This window comes from Onychomys torridus, chromosome 4 (genome assembly GCF_903995425.1).
Source record: "Onychomys torridus chromosome 4, mOncTor1.1, whole genome shotgun sequence".
In the NCBI taxonomy this organism is placed as follows: domain Eukaryota; kingdom Metazoa; phylum Chordata; class Mammalia; order Rodentia; family Cricetidae; genus Onychomys; species Onychomys torridus.
The window spans coordinates 153,491,514-153,512,573 of NC_050446.1; the positions used below are offsets into that span (position 1 = coordinate 153,491,514).

General features: G+C 38.9%; 1 protein-coding gene across 1 annotated transcript in view; it reads left to right on the forward strand.

Annotated features, from left to right (window-relative positions):
* Positions 1-6,514: 6,514 nt before the first annotated feature.
* LOC118581978 (protein sel-1 homolog 2) overlaps positions 6,515-21,060 on the forward strand; it is a gene marked incomplete at its 3' end in the record, with an annotated part of 105,966 nt that continues 91,420 nt past the window's right edge. Inside the window, exon 1 of the mRNA XM_036184366.1 lies at positions 6,515-6,643. Coding sequence (XP_036040259.1) covers positions 6,586-6,643 — 58 coding nt within the window. The remainder of the gene's footprint in view (positions 6,644-21,060) is intronic.

Here is a 21,060-nt window from a genome sequence, read left to right on the forward strand (position 1 = left end):
TGGGGGCCTGCAGCATGAAGGAGTCGCGGGTCCTAGGGAGATAGATGTCCGAGCTCACTCTAACTGCCTCCTCGTCTGGAAAGATTTTACCTGATAATCTGACGCTTTCCTCCTGGTGGGGGAAATAGAACCAAAAGAAAGGATTTCAGACCGACTGTGAGCAATCCGCTGGCCAGTCTTGGGTTGGAGCTTTCCTTGGAGTTCTGTGAAGTTCAGAAAGCTTCAGAGTACACTGGGCCAACGCAAGAGTTTTAAGAACTGGCAAGCAAAAGGTATTGGGACCAAGTCCTACATCAACGCAGATTCTAATGAGTATTGCCCAGTGCCCAGTTGTCCTTTATTCTTGGTTGGCTTCAAAATGACTTCTGATCCAAAGGTCTAGCTTGATCTTAGGTAGTTCTGTCATGATTCAGAAAATTCAATTGCAGGAAACTACTGCCGGAGTACAGTGACCTAGAACCTATATTCTATAACTTTTGTGTACTCTTCCACCCCAAATTTATTGTCTCTCTCCACAAAGCTGGCTTAGTGGATTTGGAAAAGTCACATTTTTCTATTTGGGGTTTACGTTACATGTGTTGGCAAATAACTATATGAAACACGATTTTTTTAATATTGGGTCTCTTTGTAGCTCAGGCTTGTGTAACAGGCTTTCTTTTAGGCCACCAACCAACTCCAAAATCAAGACACGGAGACTTGCCATTGGTTGTGAAGGCTTGGACTTACCTTAGTTATTATTTTAATCTGTTTCTCTTTACCTACATTTTGCCTCTGGGTTTTTACATTTCTTTCTTTCTTTATGTCTTACTTTCAAAACTGCTTCTCCTGGCTGGCAGCTGCCTGGCTTCTGGCTCTGGGTGTGTCCCTCTCTTTCTCCCTCATTCTCTTCTTTTCTCTCCTAGATTTCTCCTCCTACTTATTCTCTCTGCCCACCAGCCCTGCCTGTCCCTCTTCTGTCTAGCTATTGGTCTTTCAGCTTTTTATTAAACCAATCTGGTGCCTTAGACAGGCAAGGCGAACCAAATGCAACACATCTTTACATAATTAAACAAATGTAGCACAAACAAATGTATCACATCTTTACATAGTTAACAAATGCAGCAGAAACAAATGTAACACACCTTCACATAGTTAAAGTAATATTCCATAGCAGAAACAAATTTAACACATCTTTGTAGCTGGAGATTTCTCTAGTCTTGCTGGAGTCACAGCCACTCAGACCCAAGTAAACACAGAGACTTATATTATTTATAAATTGTATGGCCATGGCAGGCTTCTTGCTATCTAGTTCTTATTAACCCATTTCTATTAATCTATAAGTTGTCATGTGGCTTGTGGCTTACCAGTACTTTACCTCTTACTTCTCATGGTGGTGGTGGCTGGCAATGTCTCCTGACAGCCTTCCCTTCCCCACCTTCTCCTCTCTGCTTATCCCCCTATACTATACTTCCTGCCTGGCTACTGGCCAAGCAGCATTTTATCAATCAATCAGAGCAACACATTCACAGCATCTAGAAAGACATACCCAGCATTTGCCTAGTTAAAAATAATATGCCACAACAGGCTTGCCCCAATCCCAGGATTTTCTTGCCTCAACCTTAAACAGCCCTCCACCAAAGAGGACTAAAACACACTAAAAATAATAACGATGACAAAGAAAGGGAAAGAGAGGGTACACTTAGAGTTGTAAAGAATAAAATGTTTTCAGAAATGAGAGTTAAAAATTAATTCACAACATCCTAAAATAACAATATTTATTTTGATATTTTCTTTGGAATTTTTCTTTGAATGCTATCAAATCAATAAAACATTATTCTGTTGGGAGAAATAGAAAAGTAGCAAAAAGGAAATAACATTTGAAATAATATTGACAATGAAATTAGAAGGGCTTTGATTCAAGTCAAATCAAGAGAAAATTGTCAACAGGATAAACTTTTGGAGAGAGGGAAGGAGAAAGAAAAGATGATGACGTTCTCATGGATGGTCAAAGCAATGTTCACATGAACCAAGAGATGTGATTTGAACATGGAAAGTATTAAAGCTTTCTTCCCGAATGTGGCACTACTCCAAGATGGTGAAATTGGGCATGCTCTGAAAGGGACTATGAAACCCTGTTTCTTGCCAGGAGGTGGTGGCCCACACCTTTAATCCTAGCACTTGAGATGCAGAGGCAAGTGGATCTCTGTGAGTTCTAGGCCAGCCTGGGCTACAGAGTGAGTTCCAGGAAAGGCACCAAAACTACATAGAGAAACCCTGTCTCAAAAGACAAAAAAAGAGAGACTCCTGTTTCTTTCTCTCTCTCTGATTTCTAAGTAAGTAGGTTGCTTCATTAAACACTCCATACATGATATGGCATTGTCACCAGAGACTCAAACCAATAAGGCCACTCAGTAGTGGATTTGAACCTCCAGAACCAGAAGGCAAAAGGGGGTACCTTTACTTCCTAAGTAGCCTGTCTTGGGTATTTCATCATGTCATCACATGTTAGTTCAACAATTAAATGTCATATTTTGTTGGGGGAAATTGACTTATTCTAAAGTGCTAAATGTTAGGTGTCTGCCAGAAAGTGCATCATACTAAACAGTTTTCCTTCAAGATGGAAGCTGCATTCCAGCCCAGGACCAACCCTTCCACCTATACTTTTTTATAAATGTTGCACTATTGACTGTTTTCTCATGTGAGTTCAAAGAACTGGGACTTTTATTGTGTTAAGAGACTGCTACTGAGGCAGTATTTGTTTAAGTGTTTATGTTTAATGATTATAAAAATATTACTATTCAAAAGAGTTAAATAATCTCTCAAACATTCCTGAAATGTTCCAGAAATCAAAGGAGCTTATAATCCTTCCCCCATTGAGTTTTCCTGGTCTAAAGAGCTTTATCACTCATTCAGTTAAGCAGTGTGAAAACATAAGCCCCATCCCAGGTGCCTCTCATATTGTCATGTTTGTATCAAATGAAGAGCTCTATCTACTCAACTTTACCTCTTGGATTAGTGTAGAAATCTCTATTTTCCAGCAGAAATGCTGTCTGGATTTAGCTAAACCACTGAAAACACTTCCTCACTAGCCTTCATGTTCACATCTTCCCTTTTGCCTATTCTCTACACCTCATCTCTGATTGTCTTGTCAAATGTGATCATATCATCTCATTGGTGTAAATTAAGTAACTTTCACTGGCTTTTGCTAGGGACTGAATTGTGTCCCACTCACCTCAGCATTTATGTTTTAGAGCCTTTCCATGCAATATGGTTGTATCTGGAGATAATATTGTTTAGGATATCAATTTTAATAGGAGGAACATCTTGGCTTTTCTCCCTCCCCTATTCTTTCTCCACCATATAAAAACAGAGAAAGTTGCTATCTGCAAGCCGAGAAGAGGACCATCAACAGAACCCTGCCATACTGGGGCACTAATCTTGGACTCTCAGCCTCCACAAGAGTGAGAAATTTAACTTCCTGTTACTTAAGCCCTATTCTATGGTATTTTATTTTGGCTGCCCTAAGTTAACTAATATAGTCTTCAAAAATGGAGTAACCATCTCCCGCCCATACAGGCTTATGCCATTCTCTGTCCCCCACCCCTACCCTCAATCTGTGGCTCTAGCTATACCAACATTTATAACTTTTCATTTACTTGAACATACCTTGTCCTCACCACAAGACCTTTTTCCATATTGACACTCTATCTGAAACATGATTTGTGTAACTAACATATTCTCATCTTTTAGATACCACTTTAGCATCAATTTTGTGGGTCTGACATTGATGATATATACCTGCAGTCCCCACACACAGGAGACTGAGACAAAAAGACTAAGTTTTATAGTATCCTGGGCTACCTACTGAGACTTATACAAACAAGAAAACAACAACAAAAACCATCCAAATAATATCATTCTTCTTCAAACCTTCCTTGATCCCCACTTGACCTCTACTCACAGTTTCTCTGTCTCTGCCTTAAGTGATCCTTTATTTTCATATAAAGCACTTTTATAGTTTATCAATTTTTCAGTTGTGATTACAGAAAGGTCCAACTAGTCAGTCAGTGAATAATAACATTTTCTAACAATGAACCCATATATGATGGTATTCCTATAAAATTTTAGTAGGTCTGTAGAGTTCTAATTGTCTAGTGACATCAGAGTCATTGTAACCTCATAACACAATGCATCACTCATCTAACTATAGTGATGTTGTATAAAAGGATAGCACATACAATTGCATATAGTATATATGACCTGATTAAAATACTAAGTGACTGTTATTAGTTAATGTATTAACTTTTCTCTATTTTTAACATTTTTAGAGTCTATTTCTCTACTTATAAAAGTGAAGTTTACTGTCAAAAGTATGCCATGTCATGCTTGCAGGAGCTGCATACATTCTATGTTTACACTGTCTGCTGACTGCATCAGGAGGTGAGGTTGAGTAATTGGCCCATACCATTTATGGTTGTGAAATATATCCTATAATGTTTGTACAGTGACAGATTTGTCCTAATGTATCTCCATCATTAAGGAGCACATAACCATACAAAAAAGAAGGAAAGTAACCACTGAACAGAGACTGAAGGAATGTAAACACAAGTCACTGAATGCTAGCAGCCACTACAAACTGAAAACTGAAGATTAAAGAATGTATTCTGTGGGCAGAGAGATGGCTCAGTAATTAAGAATGCTTACTGTGCCTTGGGTGGGGGCAAACACCTTTAATCCCAGCACTTGAGCGGCAGAGGCAGGCAGATCTCTGGGAGTTCGAGGCCAGCCTGGTCTACTAAGAGAGTTCCAGGACAGCCAGGGATACACAGAGAAATCCTGTTGCAAGAAATTAAAAAAAAAAATGCTTCCTGTTATTGCAGAGGACCTGTGTTTAGATATCAGCAGCCACATCAGGTGGATCGGGTGGCATATGACCACCTCTATCTCCAGTGCTGGGGAGCCAATAACCTCTGACTTTCAAAGGCATACATGTGGTGCAGATAAACGAATGCAACACCCATACACATAAATATAGTGAACAAATAATTCTTATTTTTTAAAAAAGGAATATATTCTGGGGTAAGTTCTGGCTTAGCAGTAGAGCCATTGCCTGGCAATCCAAAGACCCTGAGTTCAATTTCCAGCACAACAACATAAAGAACAAAACAGGGGAGGGGGGAGGATTGTATTCTTCCCTAGTGCCTCCAAAAGAAATATCCTTCTAATTATTATTTCAGAGCTCTGGCCCCAAGAACTGAAAGAGAACAAGTATCATTTTAACCCTCTACATTTATGATGATTTGTTGCTATAGCAATGGAGTTGCTAACAAAGGGAGTGATTTTAAAATCCATGACAATAGTCTTTCTGAAGTAATAACCTGGACATGATGTGAAAGTTGTGTGCTCTTTAGGTTTAATTCTCAATCTGTCCTACTTTTTAGTTATCTTAATATTTCCACTGTTTGCCTTGAACATTCATTTGGGAACAAAACAGATTTGTCCCATAGTCTTCTTGTCTGCCATAGCCTATGGGTGCCTTAGCTTCGGAATAATGTCAGGTCAGCTCAGATACTTAATGGCACCTTGCTGTGGTTTAGATATAGCTTGTGTCTCCCTTGCAAGGCTCCATGTGTTAAGATTTAACCTCCATTATGAGGTATTGAAGAGTGTTGGTAACTTGATCTTATAGCATTTTGGAGATGATTAGAATTAGATCTGGTCAATAGGATTGAGGCCCCATGATTGAATGTGGTGGCTTTATAAGAAGGGGAAGAACAGTCCAGCAAGATGGCTCAGTAGGTGGGCTGGGTGGTGGTGGTGCACACCTTTAATCCCAGCATCCAGGAGGCAGAGGCAGGCAGAAAAAAAAAAAAAAAGATGGTTCAGTAGGTAATGGTCCCTGTCACCAAGCCCAACAACCTGATTTCAATCCCACCAGAAGGAGAAAACTGACTCTCAAAAGTTGTTCTCTGACCATGACATGTGTATCATGGTATATGTGTGTCCACCTTCTACAAAGTAAATAAATAAATGTAACCCAAAAAGGCAGAGACTAGAAGAGATGAACATATACAGAAGGACCCCTGTCTTTGTTGTCATGTGATACCCTATATTATGTATGGACTTTCCTAACCAGATGTTTGCACATCTAAGGACTGTGAACTAAAACAAACCTATAAAGTTATCCAGCCTCAGGCATATCCATATACTACAAAAAAATGGATAATATATGTCTCTAGAGGTAACATAAAAGAATCACCAGCAACCATGAACACAGTAGAACTTAGTATATAAACATACACACTAGACTTATACAGAAGGTAGCCCCTTCTGTATTAGGAAGTTATCTCTACTTATTTCAAGCTTGGCCTTTTTCTTTAGCCAAAGGAATGGCAGACTAGATATGGTCCCTTCCCATAGCCTGTTCTCTTCAAGCATCTGGCTTCATTCCAACTTCAAAGGAACTACCAAGAAGCCCATTGGCCAAAGAGTAAGGAAATGGTTGCTTAGCAACTGAGTCCTGAATCCCACAGACCTGAGAAGAGGAAGCTTGTGGGCCAGCCACCTAGTTCTGCCTGTGTTACAGTGAAAAGGAGCTGCTTAGAGATGAAGCCCTTGGCTTTGTTAGTAGAGATCTTGATCATTATTGAGGTCACAACTAAAAGTGAGTGTTTCTGTACTTACAGTTCTCTATAAATGTCTCTTCTCTTCACAAGACAAGAGCTTAAACCAGCTAGAAAATCAGAAGGAACTTCACCTACTTTCCAATTAACAATGTTAGACAAGAACTTACTTGGGACAATGCTGGCTGAAGAAGGGTGTTGGGGAGGGGCAGTAGGGAGAGAGGGAGGGGGAATCTAAGGAAAGCATTAAGGTAATCTTAGTAAAGCAGAGCTATTTGGGTAAGATTGTTGAGTCAAATATACAACTTTAAAGGGAAACTATAGGATTCAAAGAGTAGCAAAGTCCTATAGACTTATATTCCTTTAAATACATTATAAAAAGACCATTTTATTTCCAAAGCTTCAATAGTACCTACATAGTCACTATCTAAAAAGGGAAGTTATTTTATCTTGCTTCCTTGTCCATTTCTTGCATTCATTTTATGAAATACTCATATAATTTAGTCATAAAAGAGCCAATACAAGGAATATTTATTTGGATTTGACCCAGAAATTTAAGGGTAATTTACTTGCTGAAAATTTAATTAATGTTATACACCATATAATAGAATAAAAATCAGAGACCACATGTCTATCCCATTTAAGTCAGAAATAGCACCTGACAAAATAGAACACACTTGCAATTAAAAACACTCAATAAACTAAAGTGAATCTCCCTGAACCTAAGGAAAAGCCTAATGCTGGTGGCCATGTCAGAGGAGCAGCAGATGGCAGTTGACTTCAGGGTGTCAGCCCACCAGGAGGACAAACCCTGATGGGTAAATCTTGGATAGGCAAGGCCACAGACTCCAGAATGTCTTTTGCTTCTGCTGTACCTTCACATGTTTGCTGCTGCCATTGTTCTATGGTATCTGACAGGGTGTGAATGGGTGTGGGGAGATCCCCACTGCCTGTAATGTAGTGTGTTTATCTCATGGAAATATCCCATTCTACTGGGCATTTTTACCTGTGGATTATTATGAAGATGATTTCTTCCTAAGCTGTACTGTCTAATTGATAATAATAATGTTAATTTAATTAGAGTTTTGATGATTAAAAATAAAACAAGGAAGTGTCACACAGCTATAACACATGAGTTTTTAATTGGGTAACCACATAGACTGTGGCATAGTTAATGATTAAGAAAAACAATTGAAGCCGGACGGTGGTGGCGCACAACTTTAATCCCAGCACTCGGGAGGCAGAGGCAGGCGGATCTTTGTGAGTTCGAGGCCAGCCTGGTCTACCAAGCGAGATCCAGGGAAGGCGCAAAGCTACACAGAGAAACCCTGTCTCGAAAAACCAAAATAAAATTTTTAAAAAAAGAAAAAGAAAAGAAAAGAAAAAGGAAAACAGTTGAGTCCCAGTAGCCCAGCTACTTTAAATTCTTTTAATCTTGATGTTGAGAAATGTGTTCACAGGTTTGGGAGTGCATCATAGCTGAAACAAAGCTTTGAAAATAACTTAAAGTTAGACTAAGATGTTTTGTTAAATGGCTTTGAAGTGAAAAACCCACAAAGACAATCTAAAGTTTTAGAAAGGTACATAGTTGAATAAGGAACTCATTAAGGTCAGGGAACAAGAACAAAGCAGCCCAATTATCATTAGCTGATGTGCTTTCCTTTCTAGGATTGGTTAATGACCAAAAGTGATGATTAATTTTTATATCAATTTCTGCCCTCAATCTCCTGACATAAAAATCTATTGATGAGTGGGTATGCACACTAAAGATTTAAAGTAGGGCTGACTGATTGTTTTTCATGTATAAAAGTTTAGGTTTGTGATTTCTTTAAGAGTCATTATAAAATTGCCTTTCAAGATAAGTAATAAAGTGATTGGTCCTTTGTTTGTAACCGCAAAATGCAGCCTGCCAGTAAAATAATATCTTGCTTACTTAAACTCTGTTAATCTATAACAAGTTGCTTGAGTGTGAATGTATGTAGGTTCTTGGGGATAATTTGTTTTTCACCTGTAATATGTAAAATGTTAATCATGTAAGGAATATGGAAAACATGCTGTTTCTCACTTGTATTCATTGTAATCATTCTCTTGAAAAACAGAATGTAACCACATTGTAATTTTTATATTGCCTGAAAGATTTTGCTGGGGTATATAAGCTGTAAGGGAAAGAATAAAGGTATAGTTAAAATGAGTTAGAAGGAAAACATCAAGAATGAGAAAATTACAAAGAAAACACTGAGGGAGTTAGAAGGAAAACATAGAATTAGAAGGAAAACATCAAGAATGAAAGGATAAGGAAGAATAAAGATAGAATTAGAAGGAAAACATCAAGAATAAAGATAGAATTAGAAGGAAAACATCAAGAATGAGAGAAGGAAATCACCAGGAAAATAAGGAATAGAAAATACACAAGAAGAACCCTAATCTCCTCAGATACAAAAGTCTAGTGCACCAACTCCATGGTTTCTCTTTGAGCCCTGTGGTGCTACTGGAGGCTGGCCCCCCAGGCAGCAATAACCTAACATCTAAAAAAATTGTCCACAGCTAATACAGTATATGATGAAAGGTTAAAGTGTTTTCCCTGAAATAAAAAATGAGACAAGAATGTTACTCTTGCCATTGTATTAAAAGTCCTTGCTGTGGACATAAGAAGAAATTTGGACCCCACCTTATATCGTATACAGAAATTAATTCTAATTGGATAAAAGATATAAACAGAAGCAGAAGCTTTAAAACTCTAAACAGGGAAGTAAGTCTTCCTAACACCAGATGAGATAACAACAGCCTACCTTTGCCACCAAAAGTATAAGCAAAAAGAGGGGTAAAAGTACACTATACATCAATTAAAAATGGTTCTGTTTCAAAGGAGATCACCAGAGAATTGGGGGCAACAACAAATGATTCACTTTTTAAATAGGTAAAGGAATTGAATGGAGATTTTTTACAAACAAGATGTACAGTGGCCCCACACATGAAAGATATTTTGTATTAAGGTCATTAAGGAAATGAAAATTCCAGAGAAATGACATCACAACCACTTAAAAGGCTATAGTAGGAAATGGAGCTGTTTGCCTTGTTGCACGCCTGGTGAGGTATGTCACTAACAGTTCTACTGGAGATATCAAAATTTGGCCAGTATTCATATGCTTGCCACATAAGCTCAAACCCATATGGTCTGATCCAGACATAGCGCCTCAACATATGTGGCCAATATTCCCGTCAATAAGCAACAGTTATAGACTGCGCTGGCATGCTAGGAAAGGTGTCCTGAGGGAATGACCTCACATAGAAAAGGCTCCAACTCCCAATGACACAAATGTATTATGAAAGAAGTCATGGACTGAAAAATCCAGCTTAGGGAGTTTTCCAATCCTCAGAAGCAACTGCCTGGGAGAGTGTTTCCCCAGGGTCTGCACACAGAATCTGGTACAACTGTGGTTCATGGGTAACAGACTCCATCCTGAGCTACAGAAAATCTTGGCAGTGTCATCCATGTGGTACTGATTTTTGAAGACATGAAAGACTCAAGAGCGAGAGGATTACCGAGTCTTTCTCCACAGCTCCAGATAGCAGCTAAGGCCAGGCAACATGTGTAAGGTTTGGAGGCCTTGCAAGGCCGTTGAGTGAAGCTGTGAAAGTGAAGCCTAAGTTGCGATAGACACCACAAGAAGCTGGAGATGCCAGGCCCTTGGAGTGCACGTCAAGAACAGTTGCAGGCGTTGCAGGGAGCTAGACCAAGAGAAAGGCTATGTGTGCTGCAGGCAGAGCTAGAACCTGGCCAAGTTCATCATGTCTTCCAGATGCTAAATATAGTGCAGCAGGATTTGCTATTGTCCCTGATGAATTGTGGTCTTGCTTTGGTCTGATCATTCCTTGCTATGCCTAGATTCTTATCTTTTAGAATAGAAATGTCTACTCTGTGCCATTTTATGTTGGAATTATGTAACTTGGTTTTTATTTTGTAGGAATTCACAGCTAAGAAACTCTGGACTTTTAAAGAGTTGGAACTGTTAAAGATGGTGGGGACTTTTTAAGTTGCACTGGATGTATTTTATAGTATAACTTGGTCATAAGCCTCTGGGAACAGGAGGTGGAAGGTCACTGCTTTAAAAAGCAATTTAAGTGTCATTCAGATGACAAGGGGTGGAGGTATAGTTGTGTTATTGTAACTTTACAAAACTTAGAATCCTATAGATAGTATGTCTGGGGGAAACTATCTTGACTACATTAATTTCAGTGGGAGCCGTTGCCTGGCTGGGATTCCGAGCTATAGAAAAAAAAAAAAAAAAGAAAGAAAAGAAAAGGAAAGGAAAGGAGCTGAGCAGCAGCAGGTATCCATTCCTTTCAGCTTCTGATTGTGGGTGCAGGGTACCCAGCTTCATCAAGCCTGCAACCTTGATTACCCTGTTATGGACAGGAAAGGAAAATAAGACAAACCCAAATGCCTATCCACTGAAGAACATATAAATAAAATATGTTATATCTATACAATGAAATATTAATCAACAAAATAGAGCACAATATGGATACGCCTTGAAAACATGCTTAGCAAAAGGAACTAGGCATAGAAAACTGTAGATGAATTGCTAAATAGTCTTATTAAATAAAAATCCTGGAGCCAGATATTGGGGTGAAAACCTGAGAGATCAGAAAAATAGGAAAAGCCACAAGCCAGCCAGCCAGCCTCACCTTACTGACTCTCAGCTTCAAAAGAGACCTACTTCCTGTATACTCAAGCCTATATGCCTTTTGGTTCTGTTATCTAGTTTGCTCTCTCTGTCCAGCTACATCACTTCCTCTTCTTGATCAGCTCTGTCACTTCCTGTCTGTCTGTACAGACCTCTAAACCTTTATGGTTAACTAGTGTTGGAATTTAAGGCATGTGCCACCATGCCTGGCTCTGTTCCCACTGTGGCCTTGAACTCACAGAGATCCAGACAGATAGATCCCTGCCTTTTGAATGATAGGATTAAAGGTGTGTGCTGCCATTGCCTGACTTCTCTGTTTAATATAGTGGTTGGCTTTTTCCTCTGATCCTCAGATAAATTTTATTGGGGGATACAGATAAAATATCATCACAGAAAACTGTATGTTTTACAGTTTTTTGGATCTAAAAGCCTCAAAAGAGCCAAATTCTCAGAGGCTGAAAGTGCATTATAACTCACCATAGGGTCCAAAATATGAAGAGTTTGGGAAAACCCAGTTGGAGGAACATGATTTTCCTGGAGTTAATAAAAGTACTTTAAAATTAATATGAGAAGTATGTGATTACAACCACAACTACACTGGAGGCTGAGGTGGGAGAGTCATAAGTTAAACACCAACCTAGACAACGTAGTGAGATGCCACTTCAAAAGAAAAACAAACTCACAGTGAGAAGCAGCTTAGAAGGAAAGCACTTTCCTAGCATGCGCTAAGCCTGAGATTTGATTCTTAGTACACAAATAATAATGAGATAAAATTTGACTGTGCTAACAATTACACAAATAGTCTAAAAACCACTGAATAATAAAAGAAAAAGTATTTAATGCAAGTTATGTGCCAGAGTAATGAGGATACAAAAGCATCTACTACACAGTCCTTATTCTTGAGCAGCTTAGAGTCTTAAAGGAAAAACAAAAATAAATTAACAAATGGCAAAGTGCTATGGATCTTACAAGTATTTACAGAGTACTGTATTATATGGCTTTGCGAAAGGTTCATTATGTTGGTGCATGAAGTGGTCAGGAAGGCTTCATAAACCAAATGGCCTAAATCTACCCTTGAAAGGTTAGTGAGTGATCAGGAGAGAGAAAGAGCAAGAACATTGCAGGGCAGAGCTAAGGAGTGAAGACACAGAGGATAAGAGAGTGTGGTCTATGAAGGGCATCCATGTACTGTGGTATAGGACATAAAGAGGAACACAGCAATGGATGAGGCTGAAGAGGTAGACAGAGAATGTGACAGGCTATAAACCTGAGCTCACCCTGTGACCAATGGCGAGTATTTTCATGGTTTACTCATAGACTTACTTGTTTAGAAAAATGACCTCGGCAGTACAGGGTTAGCTGGATTCTACCTGTATAACTCTGGCGATAGTGAAGCCACTAAGGGGCTGTCGACGACTGATCCAATCAAGAAACAAAATGGACTTAAGATACTGAAGTAGCAGTGGACACTGAGAAGACAGCAGGTTGACAAGGGTAAGAGAGAACAGTGGCTCAGAAGTTGAGGGTAAGCAGCCAGTAATGACAAGTATCAGCAAGAAAGCGTTGCTAAGATAGGGGCTGAAAAGAGACCACTGAATCTAGTGTCTGGGAAATCCTTGTGGTGCCTGGAAAATTATAGGCAGAAGCCAGGACAGAACCAAGATTTCAGCCAGCTGAAAAGGAAAGAAAAGAGAGAGAGGAGTGATTACAGAGGTCTTCCTGAATTGTGGCACTTTGAAGGTCAGGTGTGAAAGCTCAATCGATGGTTTATTGATTACAGGTCCACAGGGGCCCAGGGAAGTGGCCGGTCTGGGAGAAGCCAGCTGTTTTTCAGGCTAGTGCTAAAGAGCCTGGTTCATCCAGAAACATCATCCCTTGCTCTCACTGTTGGTGTTTGTTTTCCCGCTTCAGGTTCCCTACTCTAGTTTACAAGACGAAACAAACCAGTCTGTCCTTGTTCACTCATACACACTTTGCCAGCCTGCCTTTGTGTGCATTTTTCCCCTTGTTCATTACACTTTGATTTCACTATGTTAAGATGGTAACATACAGATTGGGCCACAACTATATAATTACCCTTGATTTTACATTCACCTAGGAAGAATCCTAGAACAATTGTAGGGATTGTTTTCCCCTTTGATTAAGCCTCAGAATAAAATACTTCATTATAATGGGAAAAATGAATAGTGATGCTAAGGTATATGGCTTAGAAAAGGAAAGTAAATGAAATGTTTTCTTCTGACTTAAAACCAGCTTCTGACTTAGGGTACTAAAAGGTACCGAGGCCAAGAAAACCAGTAGTTTAGCACAAGAGCATCCAGGACCTGAGTTCCTGTTTCTTTCTAGCAGCAACTCCTCAGTGTCATTCACTTCTCTAGTTAGAACAATAAAAAGTTAGCAACAGCTCAGCTACCCATACTTTTCATTATCCTAATTGAAAAGGGCAATATCACAGGTCTCAAAGGACTCAGAGCTCAGCAAACAAGCAGCCTTGCCATGTCATCTAGAAAAGGGTACACACCAACACCTCTCACACAGAGGCTAAGCTTAAACAGTACAAGAAGGCAACACCTGCCTGCTTCTTAGTATTGTCAGTGAACAATCGCACATTGGGAACATGCGCATGGTTTACAAACATATCCCCCCAATCGCTCTGTTGTTTCTTCACTCAGTTGTTTCCTTTGCTATGGACGTGCTTTTTGTTTTTATTTAGACTCTGTCTCCTTTGCCTATTTCACTTTTGTTCCTATACTCTCGGAGTCATAGCCAAGAAATCACTACTCAATTCCGTCAATCTTGTCCTCTGTGTCTTATGGTAATAGTTTTAAAGTCTGATCTATATGGTCTATATATGAGTCTTTAAAGCATTTTCATTTAATATTTATGTTATTAGGTAAGTCCTCTCATGCTTATGCATGTTTGTGTGTGTGTATATGCATATATATATATATATATATATATTATATTTTTTTTTCCCTGTGTCAGTTTTTAAAGACTGTCTGACATCTTCTCATTGAATGTTTTGTCACCTTTGTTAAAATCAATTGGCTGTGTTAAATATGACAGCATACAATATCATGTGTCCATAATCCCAATAGAAGGCTTGGAAATTTGAGACCAACTTTGGCTATATGTATCAAGTTCAAAGGCCAGTCTGGGATATTACATCGAGACCTTGCCCAAAAAGGTGGTGGGGCATGCTCTGGAGAGATGACTCAACCAGTCATGAGCACTTGATGTTTTTGTAGAAGAACAAAATTCAGTTCCCAACACACACGGTGGCTCACAGCTATCTGTAACTCAGTTCCAGGGAACATCATGCATATAGTGCATACACATTCATGCAGGCAAAAGCACTTATACATATTTTTAAATACTAAGAAAACACAACAGCACATACTCAAAAGCTCTTGTAAAACTAATGGTAATTCTGAGATTTGTAAAATGCATTCACAAAACCCATAGGAATAAGTCAAATCAATATTTTGATTTTTCTAAATTTACAGGCATTTTAGAGCCTTGAAGTGTAGCATTTGTAAGCCCTGGTGCTCTTTGACTGTGTATCACCTGTTCGCTTCCACAGTTTACATTCTCCAAAGGACTGCTCTGGGTGTTTGCCTCATTATCATAATGACTCGCCTCAGGCTGTTTCTACATCCTACCAAAAAGTGAGATGAAAAATAAAACATTCAATCACCCAAATACTTTAGGATATAGTGTGCATATGTTTGCCTTCTTACAGAACACTCAGCCAGGAGAATAGTTATTTTCTTTCCAACCAGTTGTTTTGGCAATATGATGAGTACACAAACTCCAAAAGTAGCCTTTTCCCCTTTGAAAACTGACTTTTGTTATTTAACTGGAGTCTTTCACTTAATATGATTTTCTAGTCTTAGCTACCTTATGATAGGAAATAGAATTTGTTTCCTTAAAGCTTCTTTAACCTAGACATTGTGGCGCACGTGGTAGTCTTGGGGCTTAACAGATTCCAACAGGAGGCTGGAGAGTTCAGGGACAGCCTGTTCTACAAAGCAACAGTCTCTTTGGGGGGGGGGGGCGACAACAAATTAAACTCTCCCTTAAGTCGTCTCCCAAAGACTGAGAAACAAGATCACAGAGCAAAATTGTACTGGAAGGTTTAGGGGTCTGGAAACTGGAAGTGATTTTTAGTACAATTGATTGGCTTGGTAGGAGGTCTTTTTGGTTTTGTTTGTTTGTTTTTTGTTTGGGGGGGGTTGCTTGGTTTTGGTTTTTTGTTTTGTTTTGTTTTGTTTTTTGGCTTTTCGAGACAGGGTTTCTCTGTGTAACAGCCCTAGCTGTCCTGGAACTTGATTTGTAGACCAGGTTGGCCTCAGACTCACAGAAATCCAACTTCCTTTGCCTCCTGAGTGCTGGGATTAAAGACATACACAACCATGCCCAGCCAGTGACTTTTTATTTTATTTTATTTTATTTTAAGCATCAAATATAGTTTGTACTGTCCATATACTGTTGGATATGTGGCCTTCACTGGAGGGTGGTTCACCACCAGGAGAAACACCCTTAAAGAAAATGAACTCTCTCCCACCAGCTAGCAACTGCCAGTAGCTCCTTAGCCATGATGAAGCCTCATGTCCACATCTCCTTCTCCATGCTGCAATTCTGTCTGGCCTGAGTGTGTGCAGGTCTTATGCATGCTGTCTCAAGTGCTGTGATCTCATACTTTCAACTTTCCTGCTGTGTCCAGAAAATACTTTCTTGGTAGTCATCTACGCCTATGGCTCTTACCATCTTTCTGCCCCTCTTTCCTCATACCTGAGCCTTGGGAGGCAGGGGTATGATATAGAAAAGTTGCTTAGGTCTGAATATTTCTGTCTTTTATTGAGACCTTAATTAGTTGTGGATCTCTGTGTTAACTGCCATCTACTGCAAAGAAGAAGAAAAATGCTTTCCCAATAAGGGTTCACAGATATACTAATCTATGGATATCTCTAGCAGTCAGTTTAATACTATGTCCATTTATCAGGGTAATAATGATAGGTTTTACTCTCTAGACCCTATGACCTATTTAACCGCAGGTTCTTGGGCGCATGGATGGATCCAGGTATGGGTTCAGCTTCTGTACTGAACCTTAAATCCAATCAGAAATGATTGGTTACTCCTGTGATAATCTTGCCACTACTACACAAGTGGACATATCTTTCCAGGCCAGTCATTGGTATAGCTTGCAGTGTTCACAGATGGGTAAGATTGATGGGTTTTTTTTCTCCTCGAATAGCATGCACAACACCTTCTAGCATTGTGAAAGTTAGCCAGGGGGGTTGAAATTTCCAGATGAGTACCAGTTTGATCTCCCTGTGTTCACAATTCAAGTGTATGGTGACTTAACCAATAAGGTCTCACTGTAACATTCTGGGGTTAACCAAGAGCATTGGCAATGGCCTATAATGTTCAAGGGTCTGTTGAACCTTGCTGACAAACAACTACAAAGATGGTAACCCATTCTGGCAGCCAGACTTTTCATTTATTATCCCATGATGTCTAGTAGGAACATTATGCCCCATTATAAGGTCACTCCATTTAAATTTTTATATACTTTTACATATGTATTTTAGAAAGTGTCTATAGCAATTGACCTCCATATGATTTTTTAATGTCTTTAGTGTTAATTATCCTTCTTGTATTCTCTAATCCACTCTGCCCTTTCATCCTTATTCTCATAAACCCTTCCTGTAACATTATCCCCTTGTAACTGCTGTGTCTCCACCGAACTGTACCCCTGATCCCTTACTAATTTACTGACCTCTGGGGGAATTCAAAATGGAACACACACATCTACAGAGTCAACACTAATATCATCAAATGAGAGAAAACATGGCATTTGTCTTTCTGGGTCTGGGTTAACTCACTCTGAATGGTTGCTTCTACCTTCATCCTGTTTACCTGTAAATTTCATAATCAGGTAGATAAAATGCACTTAGCAACAAACTATAAAAGCACAGAAGCTACTGGGCACAATTTAAAAGAAATTTAAGAAAAAGTCAGAATTCAGGGAAGTAAGTAGAGAGCACCCAAGCAGGGCCAGGACATGCCTTCCCCACCTCAGCCCTGCATGTGAACATAAAGGGCCTTTTTCTGAGTCAGACAAGTGTCTACTTTGCTATTAATGACCTTTTAAAGAAAACAGCATGGAATCTAATATTCAAGATTTGCCCAAGGGAAGAAGCCTAACAGGAAACTTTTAAAAGTCAACAGCAAATTCCCTCTTACCAAAACCAGGGAGTTATCACACTTGATACAGTCAGAGCAGAAAGGAAAAGAAAAGGGAAAAGAACACATCTCTAGAAGCTGTTATCACAGGCCAGCCTGTCTGAGGTCCCACAACCTATTGCCCTCCCCCGTAGGCAGAAGTTTCCTGTCCCTCCTGCCTGCTCCCAAATAATCACTCAGAGGCTTAATATAAATTTAAATGCTCATGCTTGTTACTAACTAGCTCTTACAATTTAATTTAACCCATTTCTATTAATCTATGTGCTGCCCTGAGGCTTGTGACTTTTACCTCTATCCCATTTATGTGTCCTACTAGCTCTCCATCTGAATGGTGACTCCTCTGACTATGCCCTTTCTCATTCCATCATTCTGTTTGGCTTTCCTGCCTAACTTTATCCTGTTCAGCTATTGGCCAGTCAGCTGGTTTATTAAACCAACCATAGTAATATATACTCACACAGTGTACAGGATTATTCCACAGCACTCTCTAGGCACTGAATCCTAGAACTGTTAAGTCTAAGACAGTGTTATATTGCTAGTACCTAGAGCACCTAGGAGGAGCAGATTTATGTACGTTCTATGGAAAGATAATCTCCAATCTAGTGGTCACTCACAGGCAGTTTATAGGACATAGCAAAAATAACTAAGTGTAGCCATGCTTCCATATCCATAGAAGGCTTCTGTGAATCCAGCCAATTACTCATGGAAAATGTTGGAGGATAGGTGTATCTTTATTGAAAATGGATAAATCCTTTATTTTTCTTGTCAAATATTCCCTAAGTGATATGGTATAACTATTAATGTATTGTTTATACTACAATAGATATAAGTAATCACAAAATGATTTCAAGAACTTGAGAAAATTGTATATCTGCTGTTACTGCTGACCCTTCACAATCTTATGTAAAGGATTTAGCATTCTCAGAGTTCAGTATCCGAGGGGGCTTCTGGAACCAATCTCACAGTGAGACAACTGAATAAAGCACTCCTTTGGTTCATGCTGGGACCATAAGCGTGAGCATTGAGCCAAAGATACAGGGAACTGCTGCAAATGGCTAGTGATATTCAGGAAGGCCCTGTTCCCAGAAGATTAGCTCCTGGCACACTCAGACAGTACACACTGCAGTACCCACAGTCACAGTTAGAAAGCCTAAGTAGTTAGAAATGGCATTATTGACAAGGTTAGGGAAATCCAAGTCTAGGAACAATTACGATGTACCAAACATTTTAGTAAAACCAACTTCATGAAAAGAAGCATCAACCTCCACAGACACATGCATGCACAGACACACCAAACATACATACCCACACATACACTTCAATAAAACTGGAGGAAACAGAAAAGGTGCATGCATTTGGAAACTTTAAAACATAAAATGAGGACTAGGGTCATACATAACTCAGTGTTGCAAAGAAATGAACAACTCTACATAAACGTAAAACAATGGCATACCCTGTATTTGTGTTTGTATAAGATATTTGTATCTACAAAGCAAAAGGCAGCTTTCATGAAACAAAAGATGCTATATTTATTTCAAAATTGAAGTGTATGATAATAAAAGTCGAAGACTCGAGACCAAATGTTAACCCAGACATAGCTAAAGAGTAAAATCCAGAGGCTCCAAGTCTTTTGACTTGCAGCGCAAACTGCCTGGGAAATGACAGAAATAAAATTTCAGAGATCTGACAGTTTTAAATGAAGTTTCATTGAGTGCCAACAATAAGACCCAGAAAAACAAAGCAGCCCACTGCTAGAACACGGTGTAAATTTTAGAACTTCACTGATAATAAGACATCATGAAAGCTGCTAAAGAGGCTACACTCAGTGACTCACTGGGAGCCAGGACTCAGGAGGCTGAGGCAGCAGATTTGCCTGGTTAACACAGTAAGATTCTGAAATTATTTACAGACAAAAAGTATCATGATGGCTTAAAATGTACTAAGTAACATAAATACAAGAGAAAGTGGAGAAATATCCTAAGTGCTGAGGCGAAAACTGTTTTGCATTTAGAATCTATAATTTGACAGACTATCAGACAAGTATAATGGCAAAGTAAAACAATTTCTAAGCTAAATGGATTCAGAAAATTGATTTCCCATAAACCCTAGTGGAAATAATTGCTGGAAACTGTGTTCCGGCAAAATAAAACATGAATCCGAGAGGAAAGTAAACAAATCAATAGTTACTGAAGAAACATTTAAGGCATGACAAATCTAAATAAAAAAGTTTATTTTGTTTTTTAAAAATGTAACAATCCGGGGCTGGAAAGATGGCTCAGTGGTTAGAGACTGACTGCTATTCCAAAGAACCTGGGTTCCATTCCCAGCATCCACACAACCCTCTGCAACTCCAGTTCTTACTTCCTTGGGAACCAGGCATGCACATGATGCAGAGTCATCATGCCGACAAAGCACTTAGACACAAAAAGTAAATAAATACATTTTTAAAAATTTAACACCCATGGCTCATTTTAAAGTCCTTCCATAGTAGCTATATTTAAAAAAAATCTCAGAATAAACATGATGAAGATATAAAAATATATATGAAGGACAATTTTTTTCTGAAGAAATTAAAGAGAAGCTGTAGATAAATTAATATACCTTGAGTGAACATCAATCTAAATATGCCAGAGCTTTGTAAACTAACATAAAAATACAATACATTAATAATGAAAGTATCATCGAGTTTTTAACTAATTTAATTTTTTTTTTAAATTCATCTAGGAAATAAAATTCTTAGAATTCAGAAAAAAGAAGAGGAACACTAAGGATGAGTGTGTGTGTGCATGCACGTGTGCACACACCTGTACATAGAAATGTTCCTTCATAAACAGATATTAAATCATGCAATTATAAAATTAGAGTAATTAGAGTACTGGCAGAAGAACAAACAAATAAACCAAGAAAATGAGGCAAAGTTTAAAAGCAGACCAATGCATGATGGGAAAATAATGTCTAAAAGGGGGTTTTCAATTCTGTGGATAAGAGATGGACAGTAATGAATGCTAGTGACTAGTTGTCCAGTCACTTAAGAGAAATATTCCAATTCATCTGAATCACAAGAAAAAAATCTCAGATGGATTAAAAGTATAGAAAGCAAATACATATATAGTATACAAATATGAGATCTGGAAGGATTCTTTTTAGCTGATAGAAAGATAAGCAAATGATCTGTCAGTTGTGTGGAAAAGCAAACAAAGGCTCTCCCGTGTATTTGACCCGTGAGTGAGCGTGCAAGTGACAAAGAACAATGAGCCATTAGTGTCTCCTCACACTGGCAACCAATTAAAACGTGTCAATTGAAGTGGGGGACAATGAATATTTGAATATTCTACATATGGAAGTAGAAAGCAGAATAGTATTTTGGGAATGCCAACTGGGCTTTAGCTGTCAATACTTGAACACACTATGCAGTGAAGAAAGACCATTGCTGGGCCAGTGAGATGGTTCAGTGGGTAAAGGCCATTGCCAACCAACCCTGGCCAACTAAGTTAAGTGCCTGGAACCCACATGATGGAAGG